This window comes from Meleagris gallopavo, chromosome 14 (assembly GCF_000146605.3).
Source record: "Meleagris gallopavo isolate NT-WF06-2002-E0010 breed Aviagen turkey brand Nicholas breeding stock chromosome 14, Turkey_5.1, whole genome shotgun sequence".
NCBI classification, from domain to species: domain Eukaryota; kingdom Metazoa; phylum Chordata; class Aves; order Galliformes; family Phasianidae; genus Meleagris; species Meleagris gallopavo.
The window spans coordinates 18,872,126-18,887,739 of NC_015024.2; the positions used below are offsets into that span (position 1 = coordinate 18,872,126).

The following is a 15,614-nucleotide window of genomic DNA, read 5'->3' on the forward strand; positions in this document are numbered from 1 at the left end:
TTTCCCCCCCTCTTCTGTTTTAAAGAAGAAATCTCCTTTTATGCATAGTTGAGGAGCTAGAGCTGAGCTGTGAGATGAAGCTCCATATCTGGGCAGGAAGTGCTGCTGACCAGGCAGCCAGCAAAGCAGACGTGAGCTGTTATCACTGGCCCTGCACAAAGATGGAAACTCCCCTCACTGTTAAGGGAGAAAGAACCACACAGTCCTTCAGATGGAGATGTTCCTGTGCCTTGAGATCTCACAAGGGGAGGTGCTGCCAGGGCAGTGACAGGAACTACACGTCACCCTGGGAAGCTGCTGAGTTTTCATAGCATTTATCCCATACATTTTCCTATGGCTGTTGTACAATTAACAAACGTACAGTTCACAGTGGTGTGCCTAGGATGGTATTTTACATGTTTATAGTTAGAAAGATTATTGTGGTGAAAAGAGACGATCAAAAATGAAATGCTCACCTGTGTTCCAGGCTTGTAGTAGAAAGCTCCAAAAGAAGGGATCTCCAGAAAGAGATTCTCCCCCGTGGCTGTCAGCCCTTTAATGGGGTCTGGGAGAGGTGCAGCCAGGCTCCAGCCCATCTGGTCACACTGCTGAATTGCCTTCACCTGTGCTCCCATGGCTGAGTCAGTCCTTGCCTCAGGTGGTCAATCATTGCTTCAGGCCGTGACTCAACAGCTCCCATACAGCTGTATGCTGGTGGCCTGCACACGCATTGAGGAGCTGTGCTCTGTGGAGTCCTGCCATGGACACCTGCAAGCAGAGGTTTCAAAGAGATGTGGAGCTCCTGGTGGGAAAGGTGTGTGATCAGGTCTTGGGGAGGGCATCGCATCAATGCAAGCGATGCGAAGCCTTGGGCTGTCCTGCTGGGTGCTCCACAGCTCCTGCTGCTGACACAGCTTCTGTGCTTCTCCACATGGGCTGTATAATGAGATTTTTCCAGAGGAGTTTATTTAATCCAGTTGTTTGCATTTTAAATAAACAAACATTCATGGTCCCTTGTCTGTACTCAGCTTCTGTGTGACTCATTAAGATAAGAGATTATTTAAATTTAAAAAAAAAGAAAGAAAGGAAGAAATGAGTTGGTTCATATCTAGCACTGTTCCAGAACTGACAAGATGTTATGTGGTCTGTGCTGGAACCATAATGCCTGTTCTGGGGAGCTGGCTCTGAACTCAGCATCCAAAAGAATTTTGTTTTCTGCATGTCAGCGGCAGGGGGATGTGTGTGCATACACTCAAGTGCACGTTAGAACATTTAGAAATGTATTTTTGTGGATTGCCATAATGTCAGCAAGGCAGTTCCTGCAGTTTCTGGAGCTGTCTGCTCTTAAACATTTCATCCTGATTAGCATTACTGGGCTTCTCAAGTGTTGGAAGAAACCTGTCAGGATGGGGAGCACCAGCAGAGCCCCAGTGCTGCTGCCCGGGGCAGAGGGATGTGGTGGTGGGCACTGAGGGAGGAGCTGGGCTGGGTGGTGAAACAGAGGGGAGTCACAACATGGGCTGAATTAAGATCTGCCAGCAGGCACTGCCCTTCTTAAGCCCTGGAAAGCTCTGCAACCTCAGCTGTGTGTTGAGGGACTCCACATGTGTATGCAAACATATGGTGCCTAGCGCATGCCAGCACTTCTGGAATAAAGACTGTGTACAGAAACTTGATGTGTGGGAGCAGGCATCAAGAAGGGCATGGTAGCATTGAGCCAGCCTTAAAGGAATCTGGTATTTGACAGTGCCCCTGAGCACTGGGGTACCAGAGCGTGTTGCTGAGGACAAGCACCTTGTGGCTTGTTCTCTGCTATGAGGTGCTGTGTAAGATACAAGGGGCAGAGGGAGTTCCTTGGTGCAGCTTGCTCAGCCCCGCTGGTTTCTCAGCACCGTGCATCTCAGCGCTGCTCCCTCATGCTGCAACAGGTGCTGCCCTTCCCTCAGTTTAAGGAAAAACACTTTATCCCTGAGAATGCCGAGGATCAAGAAGCAAACCTTTCCCCGTGGATGTCTTGCTCTGTTCCAGATGTCCATGAGCCAGCCGCAGTCAGGACGAGGGGTGCCGTGTTTGCGCTGCAGAGGGACCTGCATGGGCTTTGAGCCACATTCCTGGAGGTAATGTCTGCTGGGGTGGGCCCTGTCCCTGAGTGCGTCCCTTCATATCCTGCCATGTCATTGGCCTTGGGTGCACAGAAAGCACAGAGCTCTGAGTGCTGCCAGAGGGTGTGGAAGGGCCACAGTGCCTTGCCTGGGTGAGCACTGAGCAGGGACCACTTCCCATCCCCCTTCCTTCACTGCTCCTACTCTTAAAAGTTTACCTTTAGTTTTACTTTTATGGATGCAATTAGCTGCTGTTATGAATCAACCCTGCTTGTTCCAGGGCCCTGCTGGAATACTGGAATACAAGACCCTGGGTTTGCATCAGAGTCGGTCTTTTCTTGATAGAAACGCTGGCCAGCAGAGAATGCTCTTACAGGCTTCTCTTTGGTTTGTAGCCATTGCAACTAGCTCAGTGCCAGGCTCCGGAGCCATTCTGCCAGGAAGGCCTTTTGGCTGATGTCACACCCCATCGTGCCTTTAAACTTCCCTACGTGCCTGGAGCTCCATGGCTGAGCCTTCAGCCTCCATGCTCGTATTAAAAGCATGATGTCCCTTGTCGTCCATAGGAAAATATGCAAGTCGTGCAAATGCAGCCAGGAGGACCACTGCCTGAGCTCGGATGTGGAGGACGACAGGAAAATTGGCCGCCTGCTGTCAGACTCGAAGTATGCCACACTCACTGCTCGTGTGAAAGGAGGGGACGGCGTTCGCATCTACAAGAGGAACCGCATGATCATCACCAACCCCATCGTGTCAAGGAAAGACCCCACCTTCGACACCATCACATACGAGTGGGCTCCACCAGGGCTCACGCAGAAGCTGGTAAGGGAACAGCAGCTGGTTCCAGCAGGGCACAGCTCAGCCCTGCAGCACGGTTGCCAGGAAGAACAGCAAAGCTTGGCAAACATGCACATAATGCTTAGTGTTCTGGAAAACTGTGTAAATATCCAAAGTAGGCAGAAAAGAGGAACGTATCGCCTTTGGGTTTTTATAGGCTAGCTTACATTTCTAGTAGAAGTCGTTACATGTTTTACAACAAGAACGCTTGCTCCTTTGGTAACGTTCGTATCCTATAAAACTATTGCTGAGGAGAGATCCCATCTGCCAGCCACGAAGAATCACAGAATCATTAAGGTCGGAGAAGGCATCTAAAATCCCCAGCCCACCCCCACCATGCCCACTGGCTGCATCCCTCTGTGTCACAGCCCCACAGCTCTGGAACACCCCCAGGACAGTGACAGCACCACTCCCTGGGCAGCCCATACCAGTGCCTCTGTCAGTGCCTGACTGCTCTTCGGAGGAGAAATTGTTCCTAATATCCAGCCTGAAGGTTGGGTGGTACAGAGAATGCAGGAGAGGGCTTTTGGAGGGAAAGCATTTGATGTCTGATTGTTGTGGTACTGGAAATACTACACATCGTGCTCATTAGTGGACAGCTCTTCAAATTATGCAAATAGTTTAAAGCTACTTAAGATTGCAACCAGATTTTTTTTTAGAAGACAAATTGGGAAACAAATGTGAAATTGCAGCTGCAGACCCAAGTGACAGCTGGTTATTTATTCTTAAGCCCAGCAGCCTTCGCCCTGCTGCGAGAGCCCTGCTGGGCGCACAGCTGGAGGGCTGCTCTGGGGCTGCCAGGAGCAGAGCCCTGGCATTAGTGCAGGGCCAGGGCTGCCACTCATTTCACTGTCTGGCTGTTCAGTCGCAGTGCTACTGCCTGTAGTTTCCTCTTTCTTTTTTGTTGGTTGGAGCTAGCACAGCAGGAATGTTTGTTTAACAAATGTTTGCCTCCTATAGGTCCCAGAGGGAATTCGGGAACTTGCTGAGGGATGGGGAGAACAATGATGGCACTTCTCCAGCCTAGCATGTGATTTATTAATTATTCTGCCCAGCCCTGCATTTATCAGGAATTGCATTTTCACTGCTAAAATCTGGCTGCAGGGCAGTGCTACAGCACCTGGCACCACCGGCAGGGCTGCTCTGTTCCCAAACCCCGCTGCTGTTGCACTGTTTCCACTTTTGTGACACTGAGCACAGATGTTCCCTCTTGCAGATGTGCATTTGTATTGCAGTGCACAGCTGCAAGCAGCAGGATGCAACGCTGAGCCAGCAACAGAGAAGGCTCAAAGTGAAGGTGCTTCATGGAGCCCTGGCACTTCTTGTCTCAAGGCTGAAGTTGTGCCTAAACAGATTGGAAAGAGTTTTAGTTTGTATAAACAGTGCTCAGGAACTTTGAAGACAATCTTGATAAATTTTGGTTTAATGATCAACTTGACAGACTTGGGAAAATTACTGGATGTCAACAATTCTTGTGATAGTTCTAAAGAGACTTTGGCCAAAAAGCTTTTAATGTGTAACTGACTCACTCCAGTGATTTCCTTCTGATGGCAAAGTGGAAACTTGGGTGTTTTTTTCTATAATGCTGTCTTGAAGTGGATGGCCCAGTAACAGGGGAAGCTTGGGGCACATTTTCACCAAGCTGTGCCTGGGTAAGTTAGGAGGTAGATATTTGGGGTCCTTGGGGAAAGTGGATAAAGCACTTCCTAAAATATCTCCAAAATGCAGGAGTTAGTGGTGAAAAGCTAAAATGGCCTTTCTCAAAATTATCTGTATGTGGGCACCATAAAATAGCTTTTGACAGCAGTAAAATGTATTTTTTTTCTAAAAAACAAACAAACAAACAAAAAACAAGAAAAACCTCCAACACGATAGTAGCAAAAGCAGCAGCTTTTTATTACCCTTCACTTTTTGGTGTTATTTTCCTGGTCTATTCTCTGGACGCATTTTAAGACGTGCAGTTATACCTCTAGGCATTCCCTTGACCAGGGCATGCAGTCACAATGAATGTCTGCACAGATACTGGGAACTGCTGCTCATCAGCACACAGACCTTTTAGGAGCAGCGTCAGGTGTTGCTCAGAGCCTGGCACTGGGGTGCAGTGAGGTGCTTCAGATGCACTTCTGGCACTTTCTGCTCTCACAGATCTGCTGTGAGGGTGCAGTAGCCTTGGCCCATTTGTATGGAATGGTCTCTTTCCACTGGAGTTACACCCACCACTGCTCTCTGCTGGTGCTCTTGCTGCAGCTGAGCCATGCCAGCAGGCTGCATTGTGGGCTCTGTCTCAAAGCTCATCATACAGCAGATAATTGTTTTGGTTGTGTTTCTTCCTTCCAACCCCTACAATTCTGTGATTCTGTGATTCTTTCCAACTGTCAGGTGTCAATGGCTGTATCTTTACTCTGTGAGGCACTCTGTGTGAGGCCTGGCATGAGCTTTAAGTGAATTTTTGTCTTTTGCTTCTGTAGTTCCTGTTAGGTCTTCTGACTTCTGTGAAAGCCATCTTGGTAGCAGATCACTTTCACAGCATCCTCCAGCTTTGTACCCAGTTCCTCCCAGCAGCACCATTTCCCACAAGGCTGTGACTGTGCCCCTGCAGGCTTCTAGGTATCCATCCTGTCACTGCATAGAGTCACAACAGACTGAGTTTTGATGTCTAATGTAGCGTGCAGAAAGGTTAACGTATGCTCCAAGACATGGGGAAGAAGATGTGATTTCATTAAATCATTTATTTGGTGCTGTCAAAGAGCTGCAAGCGAAAATATTGCCCTGAAATATTGCTGTTTGGCTGAAGGCAGACAAAGTGGAAGCTGACTTTGAAGTTTACACAAGCGTGATGAGCTGCTCGGAGTTGTGTTTCTGTATTTAAAAGGCTGTATTGAGCTGGACTGTGTACAGTGAATAGTTAATCACTTCTCCATTCCTTTAAAATTCAATTTTCAAATGCTGACCAAGTAAGAAACAAATCTAATGCAGCTGGATGCTGGTCTTTAAAACCCAGTGGCACAGAGCCAACTGGCTGCCCATTTGCTCTTCACACTACAATAGGAAAAATGCCTTGAGTAGGAAACTCCCTTCCCTTCAAGCACCGGGCCAGCAAGAAGAAAACGGCACAGCCCCTTCCTGCAGATGTGGGTGAGCCTCTCCAAGGATGAGCCTCTCCAAGATCCGCTCACACTGCTATTATGGGAGTGGCAGGTGGCCAGCTGGGTAGGAAATGGAACATTGGGGATGGTTTCTTGGCATTCATCTACTGCATGGCAGGGCATCCGTGGCAAAAACACCTTCCCTTCATTGCACAATCAGTCTGGTAGTGCTGGCCTTGGAGATTCAGGCTCAGCAGCCATCTGACTGCTCTTTCCTGTTTGGGACTTTATGGGAGTTGTAGAGGGATTTCTTACCGTAAATTGCCCTGTGTGCATGCCAGCTGGGGTTGGGGTGCCCTCCTGAGTTCCCCTCCATGAGTGACGTGTCCCTCAGGCCCTGGTCCCTGCGGCCAGCTCAAGTGACTGGCTGCTGCTCGCATCGAGTGCATTTGCTTTTTCATTGCCCACATGCCCATCAGAAGCTAAAGGGGTGGCAGGGTGGGGGCCCATGCCTGACTGTCACCTCTCCCCCTCGCAGGCCATGCAATACATGGAGCTGATCCCCAAGGAGATGCAGCCGGTGGCAGGCACTGACGGCGCCCATTACCGCCGGCGGCAGCTGGTGCGGCAGCTCCCGGTGCACGACCACGACCCGTCACAGTGCCGCGGCCTGGCCGAGGGTGAGGCGAAGCTGATGGAAGACTTTGTGAAGAAGTACAAGGCGGAGGCGCTGGGCGTTGGGGAGGTGGCCCTGCCGGGCCAGGCTGGCAATGCAAAGGAGGAGGACAAGGCAAAGGATGCGGGCCCGGCGGCCGAAAAGCCCCCCAAGACCAGCAATGGGGCCCTGGAGAGCACGCCCACTGCAGGGCTCTATGTAAGTCCTGCCTGGAGGGATGGGTGCTTCTGGGTGGTACAGCTGGAAAATCAGTGCTGGAGAGGTGCTTGTGGGAGATATCCATGCCTCTTTCGCTGCTCTGCTCCCGCTTGTCCTGGTGCTGGGATGCCCATGTAAAGCAGATGATGCTCATTGGCATCACCAGGTCTGTGGTGTGGCTCTGAGAGGTCCCGGGTGCCACCTGTACCCATCCAGGCAGCAGGGAAGGGCTGCCTGTCCTCCTTGGCAGCACATACCTGGTGAGCCACCGAGGTGGGCAAAGGCCTCCTTCTCCCTGTTTGCTGTGAGAACAAGTGAGTTCCACTTGGGATTCTTGGCAGCTCTGAAAGATTGAACATGATCTGTTCCCAGGTGATGGGGTGTAAATAAGATCAGAAGATGTGTGTTACAGCATGTTAGCAAGTATTTTTGGCTCTGCCTCTGCAGCAGTGCAAATGAAGGAATGCAAGCAAGAGGAGGCAGCGTCTCAGCCTCATTAACACTGCAGTGAACACGGAGGTAGTACCACAGAGGCTGCAGTTGCGTGGGGGACTTGGTGCAGAGCACACACGTCTCTGGCCTTCGAAACACGTTTCCACAAGGAAACAACTGAGATTCCCTAGTGCCCTTCTAGATTTATATTCTCCAAGTGCAGTTGAGTGGCCATGGTGGCTGCTGAACGCATGCTTATCATAACATGTGTCGACTGAAAATACTTTGTACTGGCCCTTAAGGGTAACTTGCAGCAGAGGACTTAGAGCTGGGGAAATGGTATCTGAATGTTTTTAAGGCAAGATTTTTCTAGCAACTACTAAACTGAGATTGTAACATGTTAAGAGCAGTTTTCATTTTCATTCCATATTGGGTAATGTCTCTCCTCTGCTATGTCCTTTTCTATTAACACATATCTGACTTTCAGAGTCCAGTGATGCAGTAAAAGTTTTTCAGTATTGCAGTAAAACGTTGATTTGGACAAAGAATTTCAAGTTTAAAAAAAAAAACAAGGAAGATTTCCATTACACTCATTAATAAAAGACATCGTAGCAATTAGGGTTTATTTAGACTACAAGCCTGTCCTTCTAAAGAAATACATAACTGGATGTTATTCTCCTTAGAGAATAAAGCATTATTTTTCTTGAGGCACTGGCTGGAAAATGGAATTGCAGTAAAATCACAGAAGCTACTCTTTGACCAATGTGTTGTGCAGCTCAGCTTGTAGCAAGCTCCAGAGTGCTGTGGTTTCTTTCTGTACCAAAGGCAGACCTCCTATTTCCCATTCTAAAAAAACACTCGTCATTTTTAATGTGATCTGCAGTGCAGGAATTAATGCAGCTGAAGGAAAGTGAATGGACTGTGTCCCACAGTAAGGAATTCCAGAAGGCCTGCTGGTTTTTACAAAACTGCATGGGGATAAAAGTTCTGCCATAGAAAAATAACAGATAGTAAACCTTTCTGTAGTAACTTAAATCTGTGTTGAATATCACAAGGTTGGAGGAGGAGGAGGAGGGTTCTTGCCCATAGAGCAAGGAGGCAGCCCACCATGGCCTGGCTTGAGGTGGATGCTCTCCTCCTCTGTGTATCCCAGACTCCCAGATCTGCTTCTGCAGAGCAGCGAGGAAGGCTTTTTGGGAAGAGATGAGTGCCTTTGGGTTCGGGGTGGTCCTGAGGGCAATGGGGTGCTGAGCTGCATATTTTGGAGATCCTGATTCTGGAGCAGTTTGTCATGTTTCTTCCGTGAGTCCATTAAAAGTAAGACACAGACTCTCACCTATTTAATACCAAAGCTTTTGGTCAGCTCCAGCAGCTTGTTTTCACCTGTTTCAGATCAAGCTGTCTGCCTGAGCCATGGATTTATGAAGGCTGGGTGTAAAACACCCTGGCTTTAGAAGAGAATGACCCAAGAAGGCACTGAGCACTGCACCAAGAAATAAACGAGACAGTTTCCTCAGGTGTCTGTGTGGTCCCTGAGTTAGGGCAGTTAAACCTGCTGGTGCACGTTCAGGCCAGCTGTGTTGAAATGGTGTGTAAAGGAAAGCAAACAGGGCCAACGTAAATCACTGTGGACAAGGCATCTGAGCTCACATGGCTTCTTGAACTTTTCTCGGCTGCAGAGAGGGGCCCCACAGCAATGTGGCTGTCCTGTTAGCTGAATGCTTTCCACCAAGCACAAAATATCTTTAACCCTCCCAGAACTGCAAAGTCCTCCGGTGTTGTAAGCCACCGTGTTGGAAACAAACGCATCAGATCCTTAAGCTATTGGCCCAACTTAGCCATTGTTCCAGCAGATCTGAGGCCAGCAAAACTGAGCAGAAACTCCTTCTGTGGGAGCTGCAGCCAGGGGGAAGAGCAGGTCTGAAAAACAGAGGGGGGGAGGGATACGTTCTTGGACAGCATCTCTGGCAACAGCACTAATAAAGTCTTCAGTCCTCTCCTACATGACGGAGGTGTAAAGAGAGCTTAACTGTAATCCCATCATAAATTTGAAGAGCCACTTTTTCTTTAGAGTGGTACTGGTAGAGGAATACAAGTTATGTGATGCTTAAAAAAAGCATGGTGAAAATTTGCAATAGAAAGAAGCAGCAAAATAAGTGGGGGTTTTAGTTTTTTGTTGTTTTTTTTTCTTTTAGTAGTTCTTTTTGGCAAGAAATTTGAGCTCAGACTTGGAAAGCTGCTTGTGTTTGTTCTCGCTGCTAGATCCTGCAAGATAAGTGGGGCTGGGCTGGGTGAGCCTGGAGGCTGCTGGAAGGCAGCAGTGAGGCTGGGTGCCCTGAGCAGTGAGCTGCTGCTTGGGGCTGGTGCCTGGGAAGGTGTTGGGATGTGGGGACAAAACTGTGCTCAGCACAGAGTGCTTCCCTCATGATCTGCCCATGCCGAGGTACATCACACTTGGCCAGCCCACTTTTGCACTGTGGGCTGTCACTTCTTGTAGTGGGATTGCTTTTCTGTTTTGTAGAGGAACAGAAAGAGTGTGGCTTCTGCAGCGCATTGGAAGCTTATCTGCTCATTTGCACAGTTCTTGTGAGTGCTTAGAAGGGCTGATGGAGCGCTAGAAGCAGGCATATTCCCTTCCAGGCTTGGATATGTGTCCTCTTGTGCTGCCTTTTCCACGGCTCCAGATTTGCTGCTAAAGCAGGACAAGCAGGAACTGATCATGGGGCTGCGTGGGGCAGTTCTCAGAAGTCCAGACTGAGCAGAGGAGGTGGCAGTAGCAAAATGTGTGGCATGCTAGGAATACTTGCCCTGCAAAGCAGCTGGGTGGGTGTAGGTAGAGCAGACCCACAGCCTGCTGCCAGGAAGGGAAATGCAGGCTGGAGAAAACTCCCTAAATATAAAGAATGATCTTTTTAGCGTTCATACTAGAAACTACAAAAAGGGGCTAGATACAGTGGGTGAAATTCTCTGCAGATAGGCACAAGGTTCGTAAAGAAACCACCCCAGAAATGCTGCACCAGCATCAGCTTTATGGGCCTTTCAGCCCATACTTGGCCATAGGACAGGCAAGCTGCTTAACACTGCACCTTGTATTTATGAAAGCAGTGCTGATGCTTGATGGAGGAGGCCTGGCCTTGTCATCAAGGCTGTGCTGGATGAAGCCCCAGTGCTGTTTAGGAGCATGAGCTGGATTACCTAGACTTGAATGGGAGCTGAAGTGACTGCCCGCCAGCCCTGCTTGGACGTGGTTGCCAGAGCAGAGCTTCAGAGCATGTTAGCTACCCATAGGGTCACCCTGCAGGCACAGACAGAGTCACCCCAGTCCGTCTCTTAGGACCGCACTGAGAGCACTGCTGAAACCTGCAGAGTGACATCTGCCTTATGTAGATACGTACTTGTTAAGAAGTAATTAGAAAAGACCGAAGCTCCTTATTTCTGTGCATAGTATCTGTCTTTGACACGACGCATTTTTATGCACTGTGTATGACTTAACTTTCTCTCAGATAACATTTGGATTTTAGCACAGGTTGGCTGTTCTGGGGGATTTCCCTTGAGGCCATGCATTTATGGAGCTGGCAGTGGGCAGTGCCAGTCTCACTTGCCCAAGGGCTTGGCTGGAAGGCCACGAGCACTGCTCCAGATGAGGGCTGGCAGATGCACATTTATAATGACTTTTAATTAAGATTTGGTGCTCAATCCATGCTTAATGCTGTCCAAATGTTTACAGAAGACAATACAGTTGGAGATGTTGCTCTTGTTGGCCACGAGTGCTCTGTGATTCTGTCAGTGTCACTGAGCCCCACCACAGGATTAAGACATTTTTTCTAGTCCTTTCCTTGAGCTGCACACATCTCTTTCTCTTCAGTTCAGTGTTTTCTTGCTCTTTCACCTCACTGCACTGTTTCTATAGCATCACTGCAGACTGCTTTCTGCTTGCTGTGCCTTTCAAGCTGAAATTTGGCTTTGGCATTCTTAAATTTATCTTCACTGAGCAAGAGCTAGGACAAAAACAGCCTGAGCAGTGCAGGATTACATGCTTTGTTTCCCCTGTCCTTGGCAATACGGGATGTCGAGCAGAGCACAGCGGTCCCTTCAGACCATTTTGTAGTGGGAAGCATTTGCCATTGCATGCATTGTTTTGTTTTGCCAAGCTTACCACATGGTGGACAGGAACCATGCATCAAAAAGATGCCATGAACAAGAGTGTCTAAAAAGCCAGGCAGCACAGGCAGCAGTGCCACTGCCGCAGTTTTTGCAGCAGAAGCATCAGCGTTACGCTCTCTCTTGCAGCGCTGCGAGACCTGCAAGCAGGCGGTGCCGGAGGACTGCCCGGTGGTGTACGCGGACCGGGCAGGATACGCACGGCTGTGGCACCCGGCCTGCTTCGTCTGCTGCCGCTGCGCCGAGCCCCTCGTCGACCTCATCTACTTCTGGAAGAGCGGGGCTGCCTGGTGCGGGCGTCACTACTGCGAGAGCCTGCGGCCGCGCTGCGCCGGCTGCGACGAGGTACGGGCTGGGAAGGCAGGCAGGCAGGCTGCTCTGTGCTGGCTGGGAGGAGCTGGGCCCGGGGCACGGTGCTGACGGCGCTCCGGGTGCTGTGTGTTGTGTGGCAGACTGGCCCTGCTCCTCCTCCAGCCCGCGGCGTCTCCGTCCCGCTGCCACGGGCCGCCCGCCCCGGTGGGATGGCGGAAATGAGCAGCGTGTGTTTGTCCCGTAGATCATCTTCTCGGAGGAGTTTCAGCGGGCAGAGGGGATGGCCTGGCATAAGAAGCATTTCGCCTGCCTGGAGTGCGAGACGCTGCTGAGTGGCAAAGCCTTCAGCCTGGACAAGGGCAGCCTGCGGTGCGCGACCTGCAGCCGGAGCAAGCGCCTCTGAGCCGTGCAGCTGCAGGTGCTTGAGGCCGAGCTGGAGATGGGGTAATTTGACAAGAAACATGGACAGTTAAAAAAAAAATATATAGTCTGGTTATTCGCTTGCAAGCAACCAAGTACCCCTTTGCATCCAATAGAGATTGAAGAAAGAAGTTTACTAGGGGAGGAAACAGGAGAAATGTGTGTGCGTGTGGGGTGTGATGTATCCACATATCTTGTTAGGGGGGCACTGAGAAGAGATTTGTGTTGTTTTACAAAGTCTCTCAAAGCTTCTCATGACTAAAATCTTGCAGTGTTCTTTCAGAAATATTTTTTGGCACACTAAACCTATGGTCATGGTCAGAAACAAGGGTTGCTTTTACCTTCTGAAATCCGTACTGGAAGTCTCGCACTAACAGAATGATGACAACTGTACTAAATCAATGGTTTTGAACAATTTGATTAACCCGAGTGATCACTTTCTGAAAGCACACAATATAGAATTGCAGTAACATGTAGCTGTAGCTTTCTCCAACGTGTACAATAATGTAAAAGCAAGTAACAAGATGGCACACAGAGCGATTGGTTTAGCCTTGGTGAGACGGAGCCATGCAGATCTCCCCAAGGGCAGGTGAGTGCTGGGCAGCCAACTAATTCCACCAGTCTGGGTTTTAGCCATGGAGCTGGAATGCAAACACTTCTGGCAGTTCTCACCCAACCCCTGTTCCCAGTTTTATCTTGCTTGCCTCCTACCGTCTGTTATTTCAAGGGAGTGTTTGCACAGAGAGGCATTGTGCTCCTGCCATACACTGGAGGTAGTTAAGCATTTAAAGTATGGAACTTTTTCAGCTGTCTTTTGAGCAGGAGTTTTATGGAAAACAGCTTTCCAGCCTAATCTGCCCTGTTGGCTTCTTGGTGCCTGAAATGCTGCAACACCAGTTTTTTCCCCCATAGTATGTCAGTGACTCCATCCAGCAGGGATGAACACACTGAGCGAGGTCAGCCCTGTGCTCTAGGTCTTGTTGGGGTGACATCGTTCCAGGATCTGCACTGAATCTCTGCTGCTGATGGTCATTTCCTAAGTCATGCAACGCTTATTAGTCACAGAAAATGCCAGCGAGGCCAGGCTGGCCAACGTTGGTGTGCTCAGTCTTTTTTCTTATACTAAATGTCTACATTCTTTGCCAGAAACAACTGGAATATTTTTTTGCAGATGTGTGTAAGGAGCTCACAATTGCTAGGTTTTCCTTCTACTGCGGAAATTGCTGGTCTCTCTCTTTAAAGTCCACTCCAGGCTCTCCATGGATCTTCTTACTTATGACTGAGTAACTTGCCAGTGGGTGTTGGTAGAAGCTGTGCCTGCACTGCATGCACATCACAGGGGTGCTGTGCCCCACCATGGGAGGAGCAGAGTTGGTCACTGTTTTAGGGCAGTTGAGACAGACGTGATGTAAGACACCTCCATATGCTTGCAGCCACAAGCCACCAGAGGATGCCTTGACTTTGTGTTTGAAGTTGTGCTAGAAGGAATAATAAAGCTTCCTTGGATCAGCCTTACATACAGGCACTTCAGTTATAAGCAAAGTGGAACTGAAAAATAAAATCCAGTGCTTAGCTTTATTGCCTCTTCTTCGTTTTGTTACATGGAAATGGCCAATCTTTGTAAATTATTTTTAAGGACACGGCATAGTTCTAAACCCTACAATGTTAAGGCAGCCAAAAATGCATACGCTCAGTGTAAGCAGTGAGAGAAATAGCATGAATCACTTAGGAAAGAAACATTTCAGCAAAGACATTAACATCTAAACAGCATTCCTTGATGGGAAGTCATTGTCCATGTACACGTGCAGCCAGTTACCTCTTAGAGTGATTTCCCTGTGAGATAGGTGCACAGCCATTACACACACCTTCAGAACAGCAACAAATCAAGTGCAAGAAAAATCAATAAAACATCCAGTTATTACAGGTGAAAGAAAATTAACTGCATAACAACTGCCAGCAGGCTGCTGTGGCCTCTCACTGGGTGTGTTTTGCCTTGCTTTGTTTTGCCTTGTTGGCTGCGTTGTCCTTGCCGTGTGTTTGTGTTGCAATGAGCAGAGAAGGGGGTGAGCCCGTCCTCGGCCCAGCTGGGGTGTTTCTTCAGCAGCAGGGTGTGCTCAGGGATCCTCAAAGTGCTTCTCCAGAGCTGCTCCTCATCCCCATGTGCTGGGCAGAGGGGGCTGTCTGTCCACCCCTCCACAGTTAGAGGAATTGTAGAGGCTTAGGTGGAGGTTCTGGTTGTGTTGGCTTTAGAGGAATGTGGGTGGTGGGTAAATGTCAATGCAGAGGAATTTGGGGAGGCCAGGCTTTCCCAGATGGATGCCAAGTGGGCATCTGTCTTCTCACAGTGGTTGGGGAAATGAAGCTGCTGTCTTACTGCTGCATCTGGTCTCGCTTGTCTGTAATGGAATCAAAGGCTCGGCTCTTTGCACTGTCCTGGCTTCACATCCATCTTGCACATAAAGACTGTCTTCAGCACAAGTGCCTTAGTCATGAGTTTATCTTGCTGGGTTCTGATCATACTCCATACCTGGTAGCATCCACTTCATTTGCATTAATGCAATCCTCCATTGCTAACGGCTTTATTTCATTACTCGGAAAAAAAAGACACCACTCCAGCGTGTTCTGGTTTGGACCTTGATTTCATGATTTATAACTCGTAATTCAATGTAGTCCCACTTTCAGCATATACATGCTTGCTTCAGGCTTTTGGGACTGCTGGCGTCCACTCGAGCCTTTTTAGGCATTTCTATAGCTTGTAAAATACTGCCTGCTGAAAAATGTGTTGCAGTTAAACAGCTTAGCAAAATCCTGTGCCTCTCAAGTGTCAGGAGCAGAAGCGTGAAATTAATGCATCTAGCAGCTCAAACCATATGTGAGTCTTTAGTTTTGATAGTAAAATTGAAATTCGGTGTAGGCATGAGAAGGTGTTCACCTGGGTGAGGATGCTGCGTTGTCGCGGGGTTTATCAGCTGGAACGAAAGAGGCTGCTGCACACCTCCTGCATGCATGAGCTCCAGTTATTAAGAAAGCCAAATCTGTGCAGATTTGCTGGTCTGCCTGGCCAAAAGTCATCGGCAGGCAGCACACAGAGCATCCTGCCAGAAAACTGATAGAAACGGAGGTGTCTCACAAGGTTACAGCGTATGGCAGGAATTGCCCCCAGGCAGACTGTGTTGTGTGACAACTGAAAGCACCTTGTGCCACAGCTGTTTCCAGTCCATTGTTTCAAATAAAAGCTCTTCTGTTGAGAATGCTGTATTACGTTGGCTTTGTGTATGACATTTAGTGGGTACAGAATGCCTTGAGACGCCAGCTGAGAACAGCCCTGCACAGCACAGCACCACAGCAGTAGGAAGCTCACACTACTCCACTGAACATGCTGCAGGAGGAAGGCTGGGCTGCTGGTCAGCA

At 49.0% G+C, this 15,614-nt stretch overlaps 1 protein-coding gene across 1 annotated transcript; it reads left to right on the forward strand.

Moving 5' to 3' along the window:
- The first annotated feature begins 1,864 nt into the window (after positions 1 to 1,864).
- LMCD1 (LIM and cysteine rich domains 1) lies at positions 1,865 to 15,454 on the forward strand. Its single transcript, XM_010718770.3, has 5 exons — positions 1,865 to 2,096; positions 2,648 to 2,903; positions 6,543 to 6,878; positions 11,601 to 11,816; positions 12,028 to 15,454. Exons 1-5 carry the CDS (start codon positions 1,954 to 1,956, stop codon positions 12,184 to 12,186), a joined length of 1,110 nt encoding a protein of 369 aa, XP_010717072.1. The 5' UTR covers positions 1,865 to 1,953; the 3' UTR covers positions 12,187 to 15,454.
- Positions 15,455 to 15,614: the final 160 nt, after the last annotated feature.